Below are 23,311 nucleotides of genomic sequence, written 5' to 3'. Positions count from 1 at the left end.
ATTACTATGAGTACCTACGTTTATTATTGCAAAATCACGAAGAAAAAAAATTGCATGAAGTACATTCAATCTAAAATTATTCCACTGAATGCATATATCGCATTTTAAACTAAAAAATGTGAAAACTTAAAAAAAATTCAGATCGGTACTTAAGTGTAAATCGATCCATGAAAGCATCGTGAAATAACTTTTTTTTGGTATTTAACGTTATCGTTTAGCCTGGTTTTGTTACCCATTTTGTTATTTTCGTGGTATAAATCAACATTCAACACAAAGTTACTCTGATTATGAGTTGAAATACTTTAAGGGTTAGGTTGCGATATGTAAAATTACATATTTTTGTACAAAGTTCTAAAATGTAAAGGAAAAAAATGTATATTTGTGTATTAATTAAATTATTCAAAAGATATTGTTATATTAATGATATAGAGAAGCGCCAACACGAATGCAAGTGGTTTCAAACCACTGGTAGGCAATTCACCACTTTAACTGTCAGAAAAAATTTTAAATTGTTTATTTTATGTAAAAAAAATTTGAAAGTTGCAATTGAAGTTCTGAAAGCTCAGGAATTTCAATTTAAGTTCAAAAAATTACAATTGAAGTTCACAATTTTCAATAGAAGTTCAGTAAATTATAATTGAAGCTCAGGAATTTCAACTGCAGTTCAGCAAATTACAACTGAAGTTCAGAAAATTACAATTTAAGTTCAAATATAATTTTCTGAACTACAAACAGAAATTCTGAACTTCCATTTTAATTTTCTGAACTACAAATAGAAATTTTGAGCTTGAATTTAAATTTTCTGAACTTGAATTGAAATTTTTGAACTTAAATTGTAACTTTCGAACCTCAATTGCAGCTTTCTGAACTAAAATAAAAAAGGTATAGCATTCAAATTGGCGAATTACAAGTCAATTGACTCAAATTGTGAATTGCCTACTCGCGATTTGATGGTTTATTGCAACCAATAGTTTTATTAGTTCTTCTCTTTTGTTTTCTATATCATTAATTAATTTATTTAAGTTTCCCTTAACTTTGTTTGCATACAATCGCATACAATAAAATTTGTATTTATGGGTCACCAACAAGACTGAAAAACTATTCCTTAAGACTTATAGTTAATAATTTACAACTATTATAAATAATGTAATATATTGTAAAAATGTTTAATAAAATAAATGTTAATAGATTTGAATTAAAGAAATATTTTATTAATATAGCAGTATAATCCAAGTAAAAAAACGGTCATAACACTAGTAAAAAGACGGTCATATTAACGTAAAAATACTCGTAAAGTTACAGGTATATAACTCAAAAAATGATTGCCAGAACGTGAATGTAAGAACAGTACAGCACTATAGTTTGTTTACTTTTCGATAACCTAAAACCGTATATGTGTGAGCAGTATGGACAATCACATAAATAGGTACGACGGAATGGACTGGTCACAAATGTTACTGCTGCCCTGTACAAATGCTACTTAGCGATTTACGTGTTCCATCGACACAGCTGTTAGTCATTTTCCTAGTCAATTTACGGGCACATTTTTGCTGGGTGGCTGCTCCAGGTAAAGTAAATCTGCAGGTAACATTCACGTTATATGGCGGTTATATAAATGGTAAAACCGCAGTAAAATTGATTGTCAAATGGCTCGAAAACGTAGAGTTAAATGACGGAAAAATGACGGCCATTTGACGAGCATTGTGACGTGTGTGAGCAGCACAGTGCTATGCTCACATCCTATAAGTGGGAGCGGAATGCACGATCACATTAATAGGAACGAAACGGAAAATTTGGTCACAAAACCTAATCACGCCATGCAAAAATGACTATGAATATAACCGCTGCAGAAAGTCACAATGACCGTAAAATGACTAGTAAAATGACGTGGAGCGTTTTTGCAGGGAACTGCAATATAAGAAATGAATACGACACAAAATATGTTAGCAAGTATTTTTGTTGTATAGGGAGAATGTTTATACCAGTGCTTGGCGAAACTTTGTATGTGAATAGGCAAGGCGAAATAAACTTAAATAGCCAAGTCTGAAATTCTCTCATATTTACAAACGCAACATCTTGGTTGATTGTGGCGATATTATTGGAATGCATAAGCTTGTGTTAAACGCATCTATATGAAAAATGTCATTGTGTCACGGCCTTTAGTGACACAAATCACAAACAGAAAATCGCGCATTCACGAGTTCAAAATTGCTTCGATCTGCGCAGCTACGTCACACTTGAATGCTTGAGCGAATGAAAGAGAGAAAAAAACAAGAGCTAAAGGAATATGACGTAAAAATTTCCCATAAAAAACAGCTGATCTCTTGTTTACATGCGCCATGCGCAATCTTGTGTGTGTGATTTGTGATTTAGTGATGTGAAAATTCGCCACAATAGTATTAAGATTAAGATTAAAAGACAACAGCTGACTGTTACGTACCGAAAGTGCTCGTCGATTGGTATTCTGTATCACGAAAAGTTGCTACCAAAAAGTAAATTTCCACGGCCCACCTCAAAGAAGAGCGAGTGAATGGAGTAAGGTATTATATGTACATACATATGTATACCCAAATATTATTATTTTATAGATTTTTGCCGACCTCAAATGCCGCACCAAAAAAAAATTGCGGAAAACGCGGCTCATGTGAGTGCTACAGGTGGCGGACCATTTCAGCCGTCTCCACTCAACGAAGTGGAGGAGGTTATAGACAGAATGCTGCTGATGACGAAAGAAGCAGCGTCAAGCGGAATGACACTTGGTGTGTCGAGGCCATCGAGGGCAACGTCTTCCACAGCTGCAGCGCTAGTTGAATTCGCAGGAGTGAGTGCTATAGCAGGCCCAGTATCTCCGACGCCACCATCTGCTTGTGAAACGCCAAATTCCACAGAGGAAGTTAATACCAGCACGACCGCTCTAGTGACACCGAGCAGAGCGCAGCGCAGAACCACACAGACTCAAACCTTCCAACACCGCATTGCCGATTCGGCGAAAATTCAAGCCGATGCAACCAAAGCACTAGTTGACGTGGGTGAGGCACAGGCCAAGGCAATGCAAAATTTAGCTGAAGCAGCTATGCTAGAAGCAGATGCTGCAAATTCCATCGTCAAGTCGTTAGAGCAGCTAGTTGCTATTTTTTCTCGGCAGTCTGAGGCATTAGAAGCTATAGTAGCAAATATGACTACAGAGTTTGTACGTGAGTCCTAAACTTAATTGTTGTAAACTTTATTGTTTCTAGGTACCGGAGCGGTTCCTCGAACGACGAGTAACAGAAGCTTAATAATAAGCAGCAACAAAAAAGGGTATAGTATTGAAAAGGGACAATAGTTTTAGTGAATCGCGAGGATTTTTGCTAATTCAGTGCACTTTTCAGAACCACTTAACTATGCATTGTTTGAAGAACGCCCTGTTTCAGATTATATTTTGAGCTGATCCTTGCGATTCACTAAAACTATTGTCCCTCTTCATTTGGAAATTTCGACTTTTACTTCTTTGGAATATCCACTATTGATTTCTTCGACTAATTTTCGTTTTTCTTCCGCTTTTAGTGTTGATACTCTTTTTGTTGCTGCTTCTATTTATGCTTCTGTTACTCGTACGTCGAGGAACTGATTCGGGACCTAGAAACAATGGTTCTGCCTTTCCAGACATAAGTATTCAACCAGAAGTACCTAAAAAGTTAAAACGAAGCTTAATGAAAGCATAAGTACCTTAATAAGATAGATAAAAAGTTTTTTCCCACTAATTTATTTTTTGTGATAGTAAATGAATAAAAGTCTTGAACAATTTCGATATACAGATGTGAAAACAAAAATATCAGTGGTACTTTTAACAAGTTTCGGTTCCAGTGCCAATTTTTATCAAATTTCAGCAAGTTTCGCTTCAGTTAAAATATTTTTGCAATTTTTTTTATAAAAATATAGGTCAATATATAATTAGACGAATATAAGTTGGAGCTTAAAACTTTACTCAAAAATCGGGAAAATCCAGCGGTCTCATGAAAATTTGCAACTTTTTACCAAGAATTTTTAGAAATTTTCTGAGAATTCAGTTTTGTAGCTCGTTCTATTTTAGTACAATAATGTGCTAATCTTATTTCGGTAAAAAGACTTCCTCATTTTTGGAAATTTTTTTCTAACGGACCTTCGAATTTTTTCCATACAAATTTTAGAAGGGAATTTTTTTATAAAAGGAAAAAAATACGATGGTCCGTTAGAAAAAAAATTGCCAATACTAAAATAGAATGAGCTACAAAACTGAATTCTCAGAAAATTTCTAAAAATTCTTGGTAAAAAGTTGCAAATTTTCATGAGACTCCGCTGGATTTTCCCGATTTTTGAGTAAAGGCGGTGACACAATGACATTTTTCATATAGATGCGTTTAACGCAAGCTTATGCATTCCAATAACATCGCCACAATCAGCCAAGATGTTGCATTTGTAAATATGAAGAAACTTCAGACTTGGCAATTGAAGTTTATTACGCCTTGCCCGTTCACAAACAAAATTTCGCGAAGCACTGTTGTAAACATTCTCCCTATACAACAAAAATACTTGCTAACATATTTTGTGTCGTATTCGATTGTTATATTGCAGTTTTTAATTGTGAAAAATGTTAGAAAATTTACCAACCAGTGGGAAAAGTAATTTCACTTGCAAAGTGTGCCAACACCCTTAGCCAAAGCAAATGTCAAATTCTTCTTCTTATGATTTGCTTGGAACAAAATTGGGGAGTTGGCTACTTTTCAATATCAGATGGCGCCAGTGTCGCTCATTCTACCATTCTCCATAAAAATACATGCAATCTACTCATAATGCATAAGCATGTGTTAAACTCATCTATATGAAAAACTGCTTATGTGTCGGAGCTGTAAAGTTTTAAACTCCAACTTATATTCGTCTAATTGTATATTGACCTATATTTTTATAAAAAAAATTGCAAAAATATTTTAACTGAAGCGAAACTTGCTGAAATTTGATAAAAATTGGCACTGGTATTTTTGTGTTCGCAACTATATAGTAAATATGTACTATAAAACATAGATCTCACAACATATTTATTTTATATAAAGTATATATGTTATACTCCTATATTGCTACAAAAGGCTAGGTACAATCCCAAACATCAGAGTGCCGATATATTGCTGTTTAAACGTTTTTGCTTTTGTATTCAATAATGGAATGTACCTAAATTTTATTTTTTTTTTGTCACACTTATGCTGCTACAATCACAAAAATTGTATATGCTATCTTGTTTTGATTTCGAATTCAAAACACATTGCGAGCATTTTCTATTAGCAATAAAGGAGTATTACATATATGATATAAAGTATAGATATAAAGATTTAGATATAAGTAATACTACAAACATGGATTTAAAGCTGATGCAAATAAAACAATAAAACAATGAAATTTGTAGAAATTCATTGTCAATCATAACTATTCATATTTCCACCTAGGTTTTATTCGAGATTTAGGCCTCTGAAAAGCTTTAACGTTGAATCTTGCAAGTTTTATCATCAACGTCGATATAAATGCTCTTGTTTTTATGAAATGAATTTTATGAATTGATACAAGCTATCAATATTATATTTGAGTTCTGCCACCACATTGCCTTTGACGCCCCAATCTTTAAACTTTTTATGAATGTAGTCATTATATATGGAGTTAAGAAAAAAACAAAACTAACCTAACGCGCTCAAGCATTTCTTCTTCATAGCTGAAGCGATTTAAATCCATAATCTGAAGATTGGATAGCTTTTAAGCACATTCGTATAGACATTTTATAGAAACGGCAAACAAAATCGTTAAGCACTTGCAACCATTTTGGGCGTGTTGCAGTTACTTTTGCTGAGCGATAATCACCCTACAAGAAACGCTGATAGTTTTACTAATACACTCACACTTGTAATTGACAATGCTGATCCTGCGATGACGTAAACATTGATACTTAAATTTATGTATGTTCCTTTGACCGCTCACGCATGTCCGCATGTTCCCAACAACAGCCTATAATCATGAAAAAGGACTCAAACTGGGAAAGCTTCGGACACCTGGTACAGAACAAAAGAACATACAGCAGATACCATTATGCATGTGAGACAGATACATAATTCTCAACGGAATTTTATGTATGCGAGAACAGTTTATCCGATTTAATCATGTTGTCACTACTGACTCTCATATGACAATCAAATGATTATCACGGTTGTTTTGTTATTTTTTAAATTCTGCCATTTCAACCGACGAAAACCATATAAAAAATAAGTTTAAAAAATGAAAAAGAGAGCATTTCAAAGCTCCATGCTAAAAGAAAAAAAATCAGAAATAATATTAGAAAATACCAAAAGCTGTCGGAATGTATGGGGCTCACTCAAACAATTGATACGCGAAAAATAATAGTGGTTAGTGGTGATTTATTTTTAAATGTGTTTCCGCTTGAGGAAAGCGCTATTCTGTTGTTTGGTTATTTTCTGAATTTAAATTGAACATTCTGAAGTCGAATTCTTATAAAACTATTTATTTTAAACAAATAAGAAACGCGTATGCCTTTATCACGTACAAAATTAAAAACGTAATGAAATAAAGTAAATAAAAAGCAAAAAGCATTGTTTCATTTTTGGCGGAATATAACAATTGTCATTTATGATAGTATAACAATCAAACCTGATATCTACAGTAAACTATCATTTATGGCACTTTTTATAGTTAGAGTGTCAGCACTGATCGAGGAAAAGGAATGAGAGTGAGCAGTACGGCTATATACTTAATCAGTAGGCGATGTTGGTGTATAAGAAGGAGACAAAATCTCACACGTACACAGTTGTTTACATCACATTTGCGCAAGTCCCCTTAAGTTTGTGATAGAAAGTTTGTATGAGGCGCTGATCGTTAGGTTGACATTGCTGACAATCAGATGATAGACATATGATAGTCAGTATTCTTGTAGGGCAATTAGTTTGAGTACGGATGAATCAGAACGCCTCTGCAACACCCCAGCAAAAATGTGCCCGTAAATTGACTAGGAAAATGACTAACAGCTGTGTCGATGGAACACGTAAATCGCCAAGTAGCATTTGTACAGGGCAGCAGTAACATTTGTGACCAGTCCATTCCGTCGTACCTATTTATGTGATTGTCCATACTGCTCACACATATACGGTTTTAGGTTATCGAAAAGTAAACAAACTATAGTGCTGTACTGTTCTTACATTCACGTTCTGGCAATCATTTTTTGAGTTATATACCTGTAACTTTACGAGTATTTTTACGTTAATATGACCGTCTTTTGACTAGTGTTATGACCGTTTTTTTACTTGGATTATACTGCTATATAAATAAAAAATTTCTTTAATTCAAATCTATTAACATTTCTTTTATTAAACATTTTTACAATATATTACATTATTTATAATAGTTGTAAATTATTAACTATAAGTCTTAAGGAATAGTTTTTCAGTCTTGTTGGTGACCCATAAATACAAATTTTATTGTATGCGATTGTATGCAAACAAAGTTAAGGGAAACTTAAATAAATTAATGATATAGAAAACAAAAGAGAATAACTAACAGAACTATTGGTTGCAATAAACCATCAAATCGCGAGTAGGCAATTCACAATTTGAGTAAGTTGACTTGTAATTCGTCAATTTTAATGTTATACCTTTTTTTTTTTAGTTCAGAAAGCTGCAATTGAGGTTCGAAAGTTACAATTTAAGTTCAAAAATTTCAATTCAAGTTCAGAAAATTTAAATTCAAGCTCAGAATTTCTATTTGTAGTTCAGAAAATTAAAATTGAAGTTCAGAATTTCTGTTTGTAGTTCAGAAAATTATATTTGAACTTAAATTTTAATTTTCTGAACTTCAGTTGTAATTTGCTGAACTGCAGTTGAAATTCGTGAGCTTCAATTATAATTTACTGAACTTCTATTGAAAATTGTGAACTTCAATTGTAATTTTTTGAACTTAAATTGAAATTCCTGAGCTTTCAGAACTTCAATTGCAACTTTCAAATTTTTTTTACATAAAATAAACAATTTAAAATTTTTTCTGACAGTTAAAGTGGTGAATTGCCTACCAGTGGTTTGAAACCACTTGCATTCGTGTTGGCGCTTCTCTATATCATTAATATAATAATATCTTTTGAATAATTTAATTAATACACAAATATACATTTTTTTCCTTTACATTTTAGAACTGTGTACAAAAATATGTAATTTTACATATCGCAACCTAACCCTTAAAGTATTTCAACTCGTAATCAGAGTAACTTTGTGTTGAATGTTGATTTATACCACGAAAATAACAAAATTGGTAACAAAACCAGGCTAAACGATAACGTTAACTACCAAAAAGTTATTTCACGATGCTTTCATGGATCGATTTACACTTAACTACCGATCTGAAATTTTTTTAAGTTTTCACATTTTTGAGTTTAAAATGCGATATATGCATTCAGTGGAATAATTTTAGATTGAATGTACTTCATGCAATTTTCTTTCTTCGTGATTTTGCAATAATAAACGTAGGTACTCATAGTAATTTTTTGTTTTGAATTATGTGATTACAATATTTATAAGGACTATTTAGTTGATGGTATTGGTACTGTCAGTTAAATTCATCAGCAATTATTTATATTCAAAATATTTTTTTGTTATACATCTATTTTATAAATTTTGGTTAAAAATTATTGGCAAATTCGTTGCATTTAAATTGCTTTAAAAATCTTTGCAAACTTTGTGCGATTGTTGAATATTATTTTAATTAGAGCATAAAAAGATTAGATTAGTAACGTACGAAAAAACTTAGAATTATTTCAGTTAAGTTCATCACAAATATTTATATTCAAAATACTTATTTCTTATACATCTAGTTTATACATTTTTGGTTAAAAATTATTGACAAATTCGTTGCAATTAAATTGCTTTAAAATTCTTTGCAAACTTTGTGCGATTGTTGAATATTATTTTAATTAGGCATAAAAACCTTAGAATAGGAACGTAGGAAAAAACTTAGAATTATTAGGTTCTTATATAGTTTTTAATCAAGATTATTTCAGTGTATCTTGTTCGTTTGTTGTATGTAGGTTTATGCTGTTGCAGAGCTGGATTTATTGGTCAGATACCGCCTTTGTTTATGCCGGTTGTGGCTCAGCGTTAAACACCGTCTCATGCTGTCTTCGAAGTCGATCCTGCATTGCAGTTTGAAAACGTCTAAATTAATAGGAATGGACAATGAAAATAATGACATTTTAAAACAATATAAATTACACTACCAAAAAGTACGCTGTTCACGAGTTTCAGTTTAGATAAAGATCGTTTGCCATGTACTCCGTCCCAGTTAAAATTGAAGAGAACGTTGTCAGAGAAAAGTTTTCTCATTACTCCAATAATGTCTGATGATGCATCTTTCAGCATAAAGATATATGATTTCTAAATGAAAACCACCAAATTAAGTTATGAAATACAATTAAAAATATTCAAAAATACCATTGATTCTTGATAATCATCTGAGTCCAACTTTTTCTCAATGTCATAAACTGAATCCAACGATGTTAGTGGCATAACGATAGAGAGCTCGGTGTGAGTATCATTTTCCGTTTCTCCGCTGATACGGCATACTATTTTGTGCGTTTTCTTAATCAGAACTTTTGAGTCACGCATAACTTTATGTTGAGCCAATTCTGGAAGCTGAAATTATAGCATAAATAATAATTAAAGAGAATCAAGTTATTGCGGCTACAATTACTAGGGTTTCACAAATAACAGTTCAATATTTCACTATGCACCTTTTCAACAATCTTAGTCAATCTAAATTCCAGGTCGATATGCTTCTGTAATATTGTTTGTAGTATCGCCATTATATTTTCGTTTGTTGTAGGGAATGTTCCTTCGTTGGTTAAGGAAGTAGCCGCATTATTCAAAACGGTACTCGTTGTATTTAAGGAGAAGTGAAAGGACGCGCTGTGTTGTGCTACATCGATGATGTAAGCTGGAGACATTGGTGCTTTATCGGTAACCGTATCGGTAACCTTTTAACAGTTGATTCGACCAACCTTATGAGAATCAATGCAATCGATTATTGGTGCCGCTAAGGTCGTAACCGTATCGCAGCCAACCAATTGGGTTTTGGCTTACCGTCGTAACGATAAACAGCTGATTACGTTAGGGATACGGATACAGCGATACGACATACGGCACCAATGACTCCGGCTGTAGTCGTATCCCTAACGTAATCAGCTGTTTATTGTTACGACGGTAAACCAAAAACCAATTGGTTGGCTACGATACGGTTACGAACTTAGCGGCACCAATAATTGATTGCATTGATTCTCATAAGGTTGGTCGAATCAGCTGTTATAAGGTTACCGATATGGTTACCGATAAAGCACCAATGTCTGCAGCTTTAGTTGACGCGATAAACGTAAAAAGCCAAAGCAAAGAGGATAAATTAAGCTGGAGACAATGGTGCTTTATCGGTAACCGTATCGGTAACCTTTTAACAGCTGATTCGACCAACCTTATGAGAATCAGTGCAATCGATTATTGGTGCCGCTAAGGTCGTAACCGTATCGTAGCCAACCAACTGGGTTTTGGTTTACCGTCGTAACGATAAACAGCTGATTACGTTAGGGATACGGATACAGCGATACGACATACGGCACCAATGACTCCAGCTTTATGAAGAGACGTCACTCGTTACTCGCAGCCATATGCTCAATGTTTTCTAAGAGGTAGTCGCTGGTTTTTTTGGGCGAGATGTGCATAAAATCTCTTCTAACCATTTTCGTGGAGTACTTGCGTTTATTTTTCCGCCTGTATTTAATTAACTAATTAATTCTCTTTCCAAAAACAACAGTTGCATAAAGTGCATACACTGTAGGAATAAATGCGAGACAATTCAAAAATGTCCCTCTTAGAAAAAATTCGGCATATATTTTTTGATTTCTGGGAGTTCCTGGCCACTCGTAGCAGACTGGTGGCTCTTATTTTATTTATGCTCTTTGCATTGTTGCTCAACACAAGTTTCCTGAAAGCGCCGATTGTGACGCAGCCATTTTGACGAGGCCATTTACAGTACGGCATCACATCACCGCAATCAGCTGTTCTATTTGTTTTGAACCGAGGTTCCTATTGCTTTCGTAATGTTGCGGAAATTTTCAACAAATTCGAATAAATATGTGCCGTTGCTTCACAGAAGACAGCAAGTAAGATTAAAATTAACGAGTTACTGAATATTTTTAATTTAGTTCATACATTACCAACAGCTATCAACACCAAGTATGGTGAGCACAGTGCTCGATGATGAAACACCATTGGATCAAGCGCACATAGACGAAGCTGTGAGAGTGAATCCTTTGTTGGCTAGAGTGTCCCCGGCACAATGGCGTAATGTACATGAAACACTCATGAATCACGGTCTCAATACGAGCAATTTCCTGCGCATTGCAACCGGTAATCCGGAGGTGTTTGCACGTCCGACACAACGCCTAGTTGATGCAATGGAATTTTGGCGCAGCTTTCAATTCACCGAGAAGCTCATGTTTTTACTGCTAACAAAATATCCAGAACTTTTAGATGTGAACGAAAACATGCGTTTACGTAAACATATTGGTTATTTGAAATCATTTGCTGGCACTAGCAAAAATGTTTGGAAATTGTTAATGAATTGTCCGGATTTACTTGAACAGTCGGAGCGACGTGTCGAAGAAAAGGTGACGTACTTGAAAGAGGTAATGCGTGTGGAAATACCTGAAATAATAAAATCAGAAGCGTTATCTAAGCCATTAGAGGAGATACGTTGCCGCCATGTCTTTCTTGAAAGACTGGGTCTATTCAAACCAAGACCACTTAAAGTAGATCCAGATGAGCCAACTAAGAATCCACTTTTATATCAAATAACCAATAAATCGGACAATGCATTTGCAACTAAGGTGTGCTATGTTACACTTGTTGAATTTGAAGCATTTAAAGAGTCTGAATACGAGGAATGGGAGAAGGGAAAAAAACTCGCACGGAATTTTTGTATAGAATTGGGCTGAATACGAAAAATTTAAACATTATTTTATGTCTATAGTTAAAATTTTAAGAGGTTTGAGCGAATATATTTTTTAAATTGGATAGCTTGGTTTATTAATCACATTTATAATTATTGTACATACATTTGACTATCGGCCCAAAAGTAGGTATAATAGAGACCCTTTATTTTAGGCTTCGTGTAAATATGGAGTTTTTGGTTCCATTACCTTATTTTCTATATTTTAAAGACTTGTAGACCTACATTGACACCCTATACACCTCTATATTAGTATTATGTCTAATAAATTTTGTTCGGTCACGTTCTACTGTCTATGAGGAACTTGGGGTCGCCAATGCCTCGGATGCTAAAGAAACGTGGTTCGCCACGGGTAGGTGAGGCCCGAAGGCCTTGGGGAGTGTTATCGATGTTGATGATCCTTTGCCGGATGCAGATCCGGTACGTTCTGGTACCAGGCCCAACCATCTCGGGAACGATTTGTTATGGCCACATGCGACCTTCTAGGCCATCCCACCCCCTAGATCCATGAGGAGTTTGGGGTCGCAGAGCCTCTGCTGTTAATGAAACAGGACTCGCCACGGATAGGTGAGGTTGACAATTGGGTTTGGAGAAGCTATGGTAATTCTTTACTTTAGCTCACAACTGCTAAAACTCGTCCAAAAATATTGCGAGGTGTCAAAAACGCGTTATGAACCCAGGACCACGAATCCGAAAGCGGAAATTAAATAATTAGTTTCTGTCAAAAGATATTTCAAAAACCGAAAAATGGCCCTGGGGAGTTCCGAAACCGGGGGTGGGATCCAAAGTAATTTTGCGCAGAATACCTTTCCTGGGTGAGTCCAACACCGGTTTGGAGACCAAAACTATATCTGCGCAAAACACTTTTACCCAGCTTTTCTTGTTGGTTCAACAAAATAATCAAAATTACAACAACCACATGAAAATTTTCTAATTTGTGATCCCGGGCCCAAAGCACGTCTTTTGACACACCTCCCAAGAATTTTGCACGAGTTTTAGCAGTTGTGAGCTAAAGTAAAGAATTACCCTATGATTTAAACAAATTATATATTTGAAACAATGGAAACAACTGAAAATGTTACACGAATACCACTCTTATGATTTGCCCAAGTGAATCTGATTCTCAGGCTCCAAATAGTATTTTTTTTAATATACTTGTGCATTATTTTTTTTACAATGTAGCTATTGGTTACTGTTAATTATACTTACCAACAAAGGCTTTTAACTCATAGTCAACGCCACAAGATTTACCCGTATCGCCAGGCGCGGGTTGTAGTGACACAGAAACTGGACAATAAGGAGGAACTTCAAACGTTCAGTTTGTTGTGGCAGATATATTTGCTCATGCGCTAAATACAAGTCTTTACGAAATGTCAGACCAAGCACGTCCAAATCCTCACGTCCATATCTGAATGCAACAAGTACTTGTCCAAACACCTTGCGATCTTTTTTCGGGATCGATTAAAACTACCCCGTCGATAGGATCAACATGTGAAATGTGGTCGACGAAATCACGATGGGACTTTTTGGTGGTAAAGTTCCTTTAAGCTTAATTCCTTTTTTGGAATTCTTAGAAATATTGCAATCACCACCTTGATTGACCCACGGGTACCTCCGTAACAGGGGGTGGAATCCATAGTATTTTTGCGCAAAACGCCTTTCTGCGTTGGCGGCCTTCGGCCGCGCTTATAAAAAATAACCCTGGGCTACGCCATGCCACGACCGTTTTTTTTGTGGGCACGAACACAACAACAACCACATGAAAATCACCAACTTCAACTGCAAATATCTCCGGACAGAGATAAAATTTTTACTTTCCGCCTTCGGATTATTGTTCTCGATTAATTAATACGCGTCTTCTGACACCCCTCTCGTTATTTTTGGTAGCGTATTAGAAGTCGACCCCTCAACTAGACTATTACCATAGGGAAAAATATTCACAACGACCACCTTCATCAAAGCAGCGATAGTCACATTTTTCGAAATGTTCATTTATATACAAAAACCATTACCCCACCTGATGCTGAGCGACTAATTTTTCTTGGCTTTCCAATAAACATGCATTAAAAGACAACATAAATTGAAACATTTTCTCCACAACATCTTTTCCACAATCACAAAAGAAATTGCATGCACGAATTGAATTATTCACTGTACGCAGATGTTACCAAAAATGCAATAACCTACATCCATTAAAACTCACTTGATTTTGGTTCCTTTGTGGAAAATATAAATGCAAATACCGTAGCGCACACAACACTTAATTTAAATTTAGTTTTTATTATATCCGAAATTATTTGTAAATAAATTTTTTTTACTCTGCTGTTGTGTTTCAAGCTGAAAATAACAAATGGCGGATTCGCAGAAAATTTTTGTGACGTATTTGAGGGTACATAGCATGTAAGAAAAGGCAAGCATATATGTATCGGGCATTTCAATTAGGCCATCTCATTCTGCCATACTAATAATTGTGGAACAATGTGGGATATTTTGTTGTTGGTCGCCATCTTTGGTCACTAGATTTTTGCTGGGACGTTCAATTAAGCTTATACCAGTTTGAACAAAACACATATCGATACCACTGTTCTGTTGTACAATATTGAACCTGTACCGATGCTGTACCCAAAAGCGCTGGATCTATAACGCCCACACCACCAGTTAATGTAAATGAATACGCATCGGATCTTACTTGTGAGCACCTAATTGAGCACATTTTAGCGCCCATACACACACAAATAACATATTGTTCATTGGCAATTTGTCGCATACCTTTACCCCAATTGAATTTTGTAACGAGTTGGCTGCTGAATAATAGTCAAAACTCGATACTGTGCCACTTGTATCCATGTAGTATTGCAGCATCCAGTGGGAGCTTGTGTAGCTTGGTACATTCACTGAATGTGGTATATCCTTCATCACAAATTACTGTAATAGTTATAGTTTTTTATTATATCTGTTGTCGAATTTCTGCCGATTTGGCAGGTCTTAACTTACCGCTTGTTCAAAGAAATCATCATAACCATAGGCACGCACCATCAATGAATTGGTCAAGTCCGTCAATTTTTGTAGAATAGTTTTAGTTTTCTTGGCATAATCTTTCAAACTGTTTGACTGTTTGTTGTTTAAAGCAGTTAAACACACGAAAACACGCGGAATCTCTTTTAAATGAGGTTTTCAGCTATTTGCATTCTTACATTCAAAGCTGCACTCGACGCTTCTTCATCGGGTAGGAGATCGTGATGTACTTCCGAGACATTGCCGCTGTTCAAACTCAGAGGCAATACATGCTTAAACGAAATTCAAATATTGTGGATTGCGCAGCAAACATTTATTATTTTTTTTTTTGCTTTTTCAGCCGAATAATGAAGTCCCCTCGACCCTATGATATAGCGAAATCGGGTTTTCACCACTCCAAAGCAGCGTTCGATAAGGTTTCGAGCTTTACAATGTATCCCATTGTATCGAGTTTGAACCGCTTCTGAAGGGGTCCTAAATGGCGTCATTAAATAAGGTTGCAGAGGATATCCGGAATCTCCTGTCAAAAGTTTTTTGTTTGTTTTTTGTTGAATCATACAGAAATTAAAAACTATAATTACCTAGTAGCCAAAAATTCCTTTTTCCATTTTGATATTGTGTTCTCATATGCCGTTCTGCTTCACTATGCTTCCATATAAATGAGTCGTGGTTTGCCCCTGGATGCCTTGAATCCATAAACGTTATGACCATATTGTGGTCACATATCTATAGAAGGAAACAAAAAAGTGATGTCACCATAGTGAACGTAGCCTATCAGTATACATACTTACCACCAGCACATTTAAGCTATAAAAGCCTTTCCGGTTGTATTATAGGTGCTTCATATCTGCAGGAGGTGACTTGATCCGCACGTGAGTGCCATCCACGCAGCCAACAACACCCGGTATGCCGAATTTGGTAAAGAAGTGCTCTTTTACTGCACGTTCTTCTTCCTCACTCCTCTCAAAATTTACCCACTTTTGGCTGAAATGATTCTCAAAAATGGATAAGCATTCATCGATGACTTTCGCTATCGTAGGTTGGGCCATAGATGAAATGCTTTCATTTCCGACTTATTTCTGATAACTGCGTGCTATGAAATGTATCTTTGAAATATATTTGTATTTCGTCCAAGATATGTTGAAATATTTCTTTGTTAACGCGAAAATTTTGAACAAATCTACAAATAAAATTATTTTGTAAACAATGTCAACACAGGCGCAATTTGTTATTTTACTCAGCGTTCTGTAAGTGAAGAACGTTCGAGCGGTCTCTCAATATCCGCCTTTGGATTTTTAATTCTTCTTCTTGGGACACTAATAGAGCAATAGCTTGATACAATTTTATTATATTTATATCACTGTATTTATTTCACTAGCAACTTTATTTTTATTTCACTTATTTTGTAAATTTTAAGGACGTCCGCAAAAAGAAAACATATGTGCACAGAGTTGCAAGTTTGACACTTGATTATGGTGTAGTTGACGAACGACGCAAAGCTACACGATAAACGGCAACGTAAGATTCAGAATACCATACGCACACGATATCGTCCAAGCAGGTATCGTTCGTTGAGCGTATCGTTCGCCAAACAGAATGAGGCTATTAAGCTAGTAGTTAACCACTGCATTGCGGATAAGTACAAGTGTGTTAACTTCTTTCTGACAGGTACTCGCTTAAGTTAGTACAACGGGAAAATCTGGGTTGCCATCGCTGTTTCGGTTGAAAACGGTCAATTGGGGTTTTGTGAAGGGACGTAAAAGATTGAAACAGGCTTTATGTAGTCACAAAAGTGTTGCTCGTGTTACACTATTTAATTTTTTTCATGTCGAAAATTGTTCAGTTCAGAGTTATTGATTTTCATTAAAAAATTTAAGTTATTACATGAGGTTACTCCTGTAAGTGTAAAAAGCATAGAAAACATAGAGTTTTTCGAGTTATTGTGAAAAACTTTTTAAGCACAACTACAAAGTATATCGCTAAAATATTTTCTATGATTTCTGAATTTCTGTACCCAAGTTCATTTTATTTGTGTAATACAATAATATGGTAAGAGCATTTTTAAATTAAAAAACAACAATCTTACACATGTGGCGCTTTATATTTTGTGAATGACAGAACAAAGAAGAATTTAGAGCGAGACAATTGACGGCTTACTTCACCTGGTTATTCCACCATGGGTACAGTCATTGTTTACTATATAGTGTGGCAGCTTAAATTGAGGTTATGTTGCGAATAGAGTGGAAGGCAGTGAAATAGGCAGTCGAATGACATAATGAAGGAATGGTGTTCGGAGTTTTTGAAAGTTAAAAAAAAATGATGAAAGCTTTAATATAAATAAAAATATTGTTTTAAAAACAACAAAAACACCTTATATATTCTATATACATAAATTCGTAAGGATTATCCCACTTTAAAATTTGAGCTAAATAGTCCAAAGTTTTTTTTTTTTTGAAACTGAGTGGAGAACTGTGCGTGTGAATGTGCGAATTTTCACCGATCAGCTGTTAGTTGCGCTACTTGGTAAAATTTACAATGGGTACAGTGGTTCTTTACGACAGCATGACACTGCTAATAGCGAGGGAGGTGTAAAAAGACCCGTATTAATCTCGAGGACAATAATCCGAAGTTGAAGTTGGCGATTTTCATGTGGTTGTTGTAATGTTGTTGAACCCACCAAAAAAATTTTGAACATACGTGTTTTAAGTGCGTCCCGTAGTCTGCACCTTAAAGCTTTTGCCAGCACAGAATATATATGTTTGCGAAATCTGCCCAATGCAGCTCCTGTCTTGGACGGTGCCACTCTCCTAGGTTTTCTGGCCTCAGCGAGGGCAACCGAGTTTCATCGCGCCATTCTGCCAGGCCGCAAAAAAAAAGAATTTTGCAGGTCAACTGTAATGGGTTAACTGGGAAGAGCACGGAGATAGTTGATTTCATGAAGCGGTATAACATCCGCATTGCAGCGATCCAAGAGACCAAACTCACAGCAAGATCTGCCCTACAGACCTGCTCTGGATATAACGTCCACAGAAAAGATCGCGAGAGCGGAAATGTAGGCGGTCTCGCGTTTATCACCCACCACTCAGTGCAATATAATCTATTTGATCCCGACATCGGCCACAGGGAAAATGTCCTGTAACGTCAAGGCATATCTGCACTGTGAGGCGATGTGAACTTAGAAATCAGCAACATCTACATCCCTCCTGTCACCTGTTGCCCCAGTGGATACTGCCCTGACATCAGCACACTATTCACTGGCGACAATCACATCATCTTAGGCGATTTCAATACCCACCACGATCTATGCCATTCTAACCTACAGGCGAACAACAGGGGGAGATGTTGGCGGAACAAATAGAAAAAACGACGTTCTGCACAATAAACGGAGACGCCCCTACTCGTATGGTAGGAAGAAGCTGTCACAGTTCGCCAGATCTATCCATCGTGAGCGCAGGACTAGTAAACTGCGTCAACTGGCAACCGATGGTAACATTGGCATCTGACCACCATATTCCTTTCGTTCGAGCAATCTGCCGAATTTTTCACCACCGAAAAACACACTTTTATCAATTTTAAGAAAGGAAAGGGAGATGATTACAAATTGTATACTGACAATCGCTTTGCTGCCCTCCCTTCCCCGACTGATGCTTGTCAAGGGAGCGTGCTTTCCGCAAGATCATCGAATCCGATTCGGCTCATTTCATTCCCGCCGGAAGAATTCCACAAATCCGACCACAATTTCCGGCGGAGGCCGCAACTCTAGCGAGAGAACGTGACCTTATAAGACAGCATGACCCCGGCGTCCCCCAAATAAGGGTATAAAGTTTATACTATAAACCAACGCATCAGATTACTTGTAGATGAACATAAGCGGGATGCGAGGAGCACTTAAAGAATTGTAACCTCTCTGCCGGTGTAGGTAAGCTTTGGTCCACCGTAAAGTCCCTATCGAACTCGACTAAGTACAATGACAAAATCTCCATCGCCTTTGGCTCTTTGCCGACAATATGTAATGCATTCGACGGTTGACAAAGCCAGACGGCGGGCCAACAGACGCGCACACAAGCATAAATACCAAATTACCATCCCCGCCAAAGAAGTTGAAGATGCGCTTCCAAAGGCAGCCGGTTTAAGGGCTGCCATCTCAGTGTAACCCCATATAATTTGTTGCGTCCCTCCCACAAATTGTCATCATCCCAGCAACTCCTTGCAGCGGGACTGCGCCATATTCTCCTGCTCCGGGAAGGTATCGAACCCAATCCGAGTCCTTCTCCTGACCCCGGTCCTGAGAAATGGTTTTGCTGCGTTTGCCGGAAAATAATCTTTTTAGGACGGTCATACTCTTGTCAGCGTGTAACGTGCAAGGGATGGTTGCATCGGACAGGTTGCTCTGGGCTAGATCCAAAAACCCGACGTCCTCGTAACTTTTATAAATCTTTTGTGGCTCCTTGCTGTTCACGCCCAAGAGCGTCCCGTAGTCTACGCCTCAGCGCCCCCTCCCCTACCTTCCAGCAGCTCTGCTGCTCAGAAAGCCATAACAAGTAACCGCTGCTGCTCGCCACAAGCTCATACGGCCGTTTCCTCTCATAACTACAATCTACGTAGTAGAGTCGGTAGCAATGCCGAGCATCAGCCCCAGTCTTTTTCTCCCCCTTTTCCGGCAGCAATCGTGTAGGTCAGGGACACAGACTCTTAGTCCTACCATCTTTTGCACAGCTTTCCAGCACAGAATATATATGCAGTGTTTAAAAAACTGCAGTCGGAATAGTAAAAGTCACCAAAATTTCGATTTTCATAGACTTTACTGTTCGTCGACTTATTAATACGAATACTTGCTTGTGCTTGCGCTTTTAAGAAAAAAAACAGTCTCAGTTCTAGCACAAGCGAAGGAAGGAAAGCGAAAGAAATGAAATGCCGTAAACAGTCGCGCCTTTGTATATTTAATTATTGATATTACTGCGGCTTTCTTCAGTGGCCACGGTCGCTGTAAAATCAATAGTGTTGATTTTAACAGTCGCAAAAAGCAGCAGTCGTGAAATATGAAAATCAATGCTTTTTGCAAACTGCAAGCGACTGATATTTGGTTTTTGGCTATGATTATTGTTTACTAACATGCCAACCTAATATAAACGCACGCAATTCATTTTCTGTAAAAAATGTCTCATGCACATACAACTTGTATGAGAGTAACCCAAATTAAATTTGCTGCGTGAAAACCTAACTCGATTTCCAATTTTTGTTCTGCGTGACATTTATATTTGACATTTGTACACATGCTTTACATTGTCGCAACGCATGCATATTTGGGTTCGGCCAAAAACGCCGGTTGTTTGCGTGCGCTAAAAAAACGCAGTGCGCTGTACATATGTATATACAAACATGCATTGTTTTCTTGACACAGCCATAGAAAATTTACCCCTTTTTGACCATCACGATTTTTATCTATCGTTTTACTTTATTATTTATTTATTTATATTTTAATTAAAGACAATTACCTACATGAATTTAAATTTAAAATGTTGCAAAATAAAATATGTACACATGTACATATGTATGCAGAAATATCTCATATATTCTATCTTTTTAATATACTTACTTGAAATGGAAATGCATGTATGTACATATGTATATATGTACAGCGCATTACGTACAACGCTGTGGCGCCTTGTTTTAGTAAACCAAAATCATACCAAACGCAAAATATCAGTCGCTTGCAGTTTGCATAAAGCGTTAATTTTCATATTTCACGACTGCTGCTTTTTGCGACCCTACAAGACAGCCCTGCAAAAATTGCTGGATTACCCTGCAAAAATTGTTAGATTACGTGTTCCGTTTTCTTCATGTTGGAGTACTCTAACAATACTCCTTTGCAATGCGTTTGCGGACCACCATCAGCCGATCATTGCTCGTTTTTTAACGACAGTGATCACGACACGATGACGATCGAACAGAGTTGCCAAAAGTAAAATATTGCATGCAAATAACTGATAATAAAATTTTACTATGGCAACTCTGATAAAATGCAACAGCGCACTGGTTTTATGTATACATACTAAAGTATGTATAGAGAAATATTAGTTTCTTTATTCACGCAAATGCTAAATAACATAAGAATATTCGTAGGATAAAATATAAAAATTGTATTGCCCCTCGTCATTTACTTTCATTTTAAATTAAATTGACTCCGATAATTCTTTCCGACACAATTCCTCTTTAGTACTTTTGCATATGATCCACTGTGGGTGCCCCATGGAGTACTACAGTGAAAGTACTTTGGAAAGTACTCTCACGTATGTACTCTATGGAATACTCACAAACAAAGCGAGAGTGGGATCACCTACTCCTCTCCTAGGACATCGCAATGTTAATTGGAGCACATTTGTTGTATGAATACAGATTAGATTTGGAGCAGTCCTATACTCCCAAAGCAGTATTCCTTACATTATTTATAGAGTACTCGCGTTTTTTGAAGGGTACGTGTTCCATTTTCTTCATGTTGGAGTACTCTAACAATACTCCTTTGCAATGCGTTTGCGGATTACCATCAGCCGATCATTGCTCGTTTTTTAACGCCCGTGATCACGACACGATGACGATCAAACAGAGTTGCCAAAAGTAAAATATTACAAATAACTGATAATAAAATTTTACTATGGCAACTCTGATAAAATGCAATCGCTCACTGTTTTTATGTATACATACTATAGTATACAGAAATATTTAGGGGACTCATGTAACCGTATAAATGCCTTATAAAGTGTGTAAACATATAAGGGGGACTCATGATAGCATATAAACTTATAAGGTGTAAAATTATATCCATTTACACACGCGGTTATATAAACGCACCTAGTAATACTCTTGATAAACTTGATTGTTTTTCAGCTGTATTATTTCCAAAAAAATTTATTTGATTGTTATACAAATTAAAAAATACCAAGATTAAGTGAAAAATTTAAACTAAAACGCCTTTACTTGCTGATGTTGGAGATTTTTGATGAAAATGCCGTCTGTAAAGTCTGCAAGGTTGCATTCCTTTGAGTTTACCGCGTTTACACAATGAAATGTGCGCGTAAATTTATACAAATTGTGTAAATGATTTTTCATACAAAATTTGACAGCTCGTGCGTAAACTAGAAACTCAGAAATCTCCAACATCAGCAAGTAAAGGCGTTTTAGTTTTGATTTTTCACTTAATCTTGGCATTTTTTAATTTGTATAACAATCAAAAAAATTTTTTTTGGCAATAATACAGCTGATAAACAATCAAGTTTATCAAGGGTATTACTAGGTGCGTTCATATAACAGCGTGTGTAAATGGATATAATATTACACCTTATAAATTTATATGCTTTCATGAGTCCCCCTATTAGTTTCTTTATTCACGCAAATAATATAAGAATAAATAACATAAGAATATTCGTAGTATAAAATATAAAAGTTGTTTGCCCCTCTTCATTTACTTTCATTTTAAATTAAATTCACTCCGATTATTCTTTCCGACATAATTTCTCTTTAGTACTTTGGCATATGATCCTCTGTGGGTGCTCCATGGAGTACTACAGCGAAAGTACTTTGTAAATTACTCTCACGTATGTACTCTATGGACTATTCACAAACAAAGCGAGAGTGGGATCACCTACTCCTCTCCTAGCACATCGCAATGTTAATTGGAGCACATTTTTTGTATGAATACAGATTAGTTTTGGAACAATTCTATACTCCCAAAGGCGTATTCCTTACATTATTTATGGGGTACTCGCGTTTTTTTAAGGGAGGTACTCGTTACCTAATCGATTACTTAATCGTCTTCGATAACTTGGTCGCCAATTATCGTCTTAAAAACTTTTACATTGATGCCGTGAAAAAAGTAACGCACACGCCCTCTCAAAATAGTGTACGTGTGACTCGCTTTCTCGCTCTTACCTATTGTGTTTTCGACATTCCTTCTCGCTCGATGTTATTTACATTTTGAAGTTACTTCATTAGGTATGTTTTCGTTATCGCTAACCAAAACATATGTAACAACAACAACACGGGTAACTGGCTTGCCGGTTACCCGTACCGGTTACCTTCTGTCAATTCGCTTTTTCCATGAATGAAACGCGTCCTTTTTGTTTAAATAATATTTAATTAACAAATAATTCATATTTATAATGTTTTTTACAATTTAAGTTATTTCCTTATGACCCTAATAAACTTAACATATAAACAAATAAATAAAATATTGATATGTACAAGCTAC

The 23,311-nt window shown here is 36.1% G+C and overlaps 3 protein-coding genes and 1 long non-coding RNA gene across 4 annotated transcripts in view; 1 reads left to right on the top strand and 3 right to left on the bottom strand.

Moving 5' to 3' along the window:
* Positions 1–23,311, bottom strand: part of LOC137250187 (lanC-like protein 3 homolog) — a 260,066-nt gene that overhangs the window by 78,444 nt on the left and 158,311 nt on the right. The window lies entirely within an intron of this gene.
* Positions 7,881–9,997, bottom strand: LOC137248656 (uncharacterized). Its single transcript, XM_067779557.1, has 4 exons — positions 9,785–9,997; positions 9,486–9,686; positions 9,272–9,428; positions 7,881–9,209 (listed from the first exon to the last, which is right to left on the bottom strand). Exons 1-4 carry the CDS (start codon positions 9,995–9,997, stop codon positions 9,085–9,087), a joined length of 696 nt encoding a protein of 231 aa, XP_067635658.1. The 3' UTR covers positions 7,881–9,084.
* LOC137248139 (transcription termination factor 4, mitochondrial-like) lies at positions 11,125–12,137 on the top strand. Its single transcript, XM_067779009.1, has 2 exons — positions 11,125–11,203; positions 11,264–12,137. Exons 1-2 carry the CDS (start codon positions 11,141–11,143, stop codon positions 12,035–12,037), a joined length of 837 nt encoding a protein of 278 aa, XP_067635110.1. The 5' UTR covers positions 11,125–11,140; the 3' UTR covers positions 12,038–12,137.
* On the bottom strand, positions 14,820–16,163 carry LOC137248138 (uncharacterized). The gene is made up of 4 exons (XR_010952088.1): positions 15,858–16,163; positions 15,648–15,792; positions 15,046–15,586; positions 14,820–14,976 (listed from the first exon to the last, which is right to left on the bottom strand). It is a non-coding gene; the product is annotated as an uncharacterized lncRNA (long non-coding RNA).

The sequence above is a fragment of the Eurosta solidaginis genome, chromosome 4, assembly GCF_040869045.1.
Source record: "Eurosta solidaginis isolate ZX-2024a chromosome 4, ASM4086904v1, whole genome shotgun sequence".
Lineage (NCBI taxonomy): Eukaryota > Metazoa > Arthropoda > Insecta > Diptera > Tephritidae > Eurosta > Eurosta solidaginis.
The sequence above is the reverse complement of the archived record's forward strand: the minus strand, read 5'-3'. Positions and strand labels throughout refer to the sequence as shown.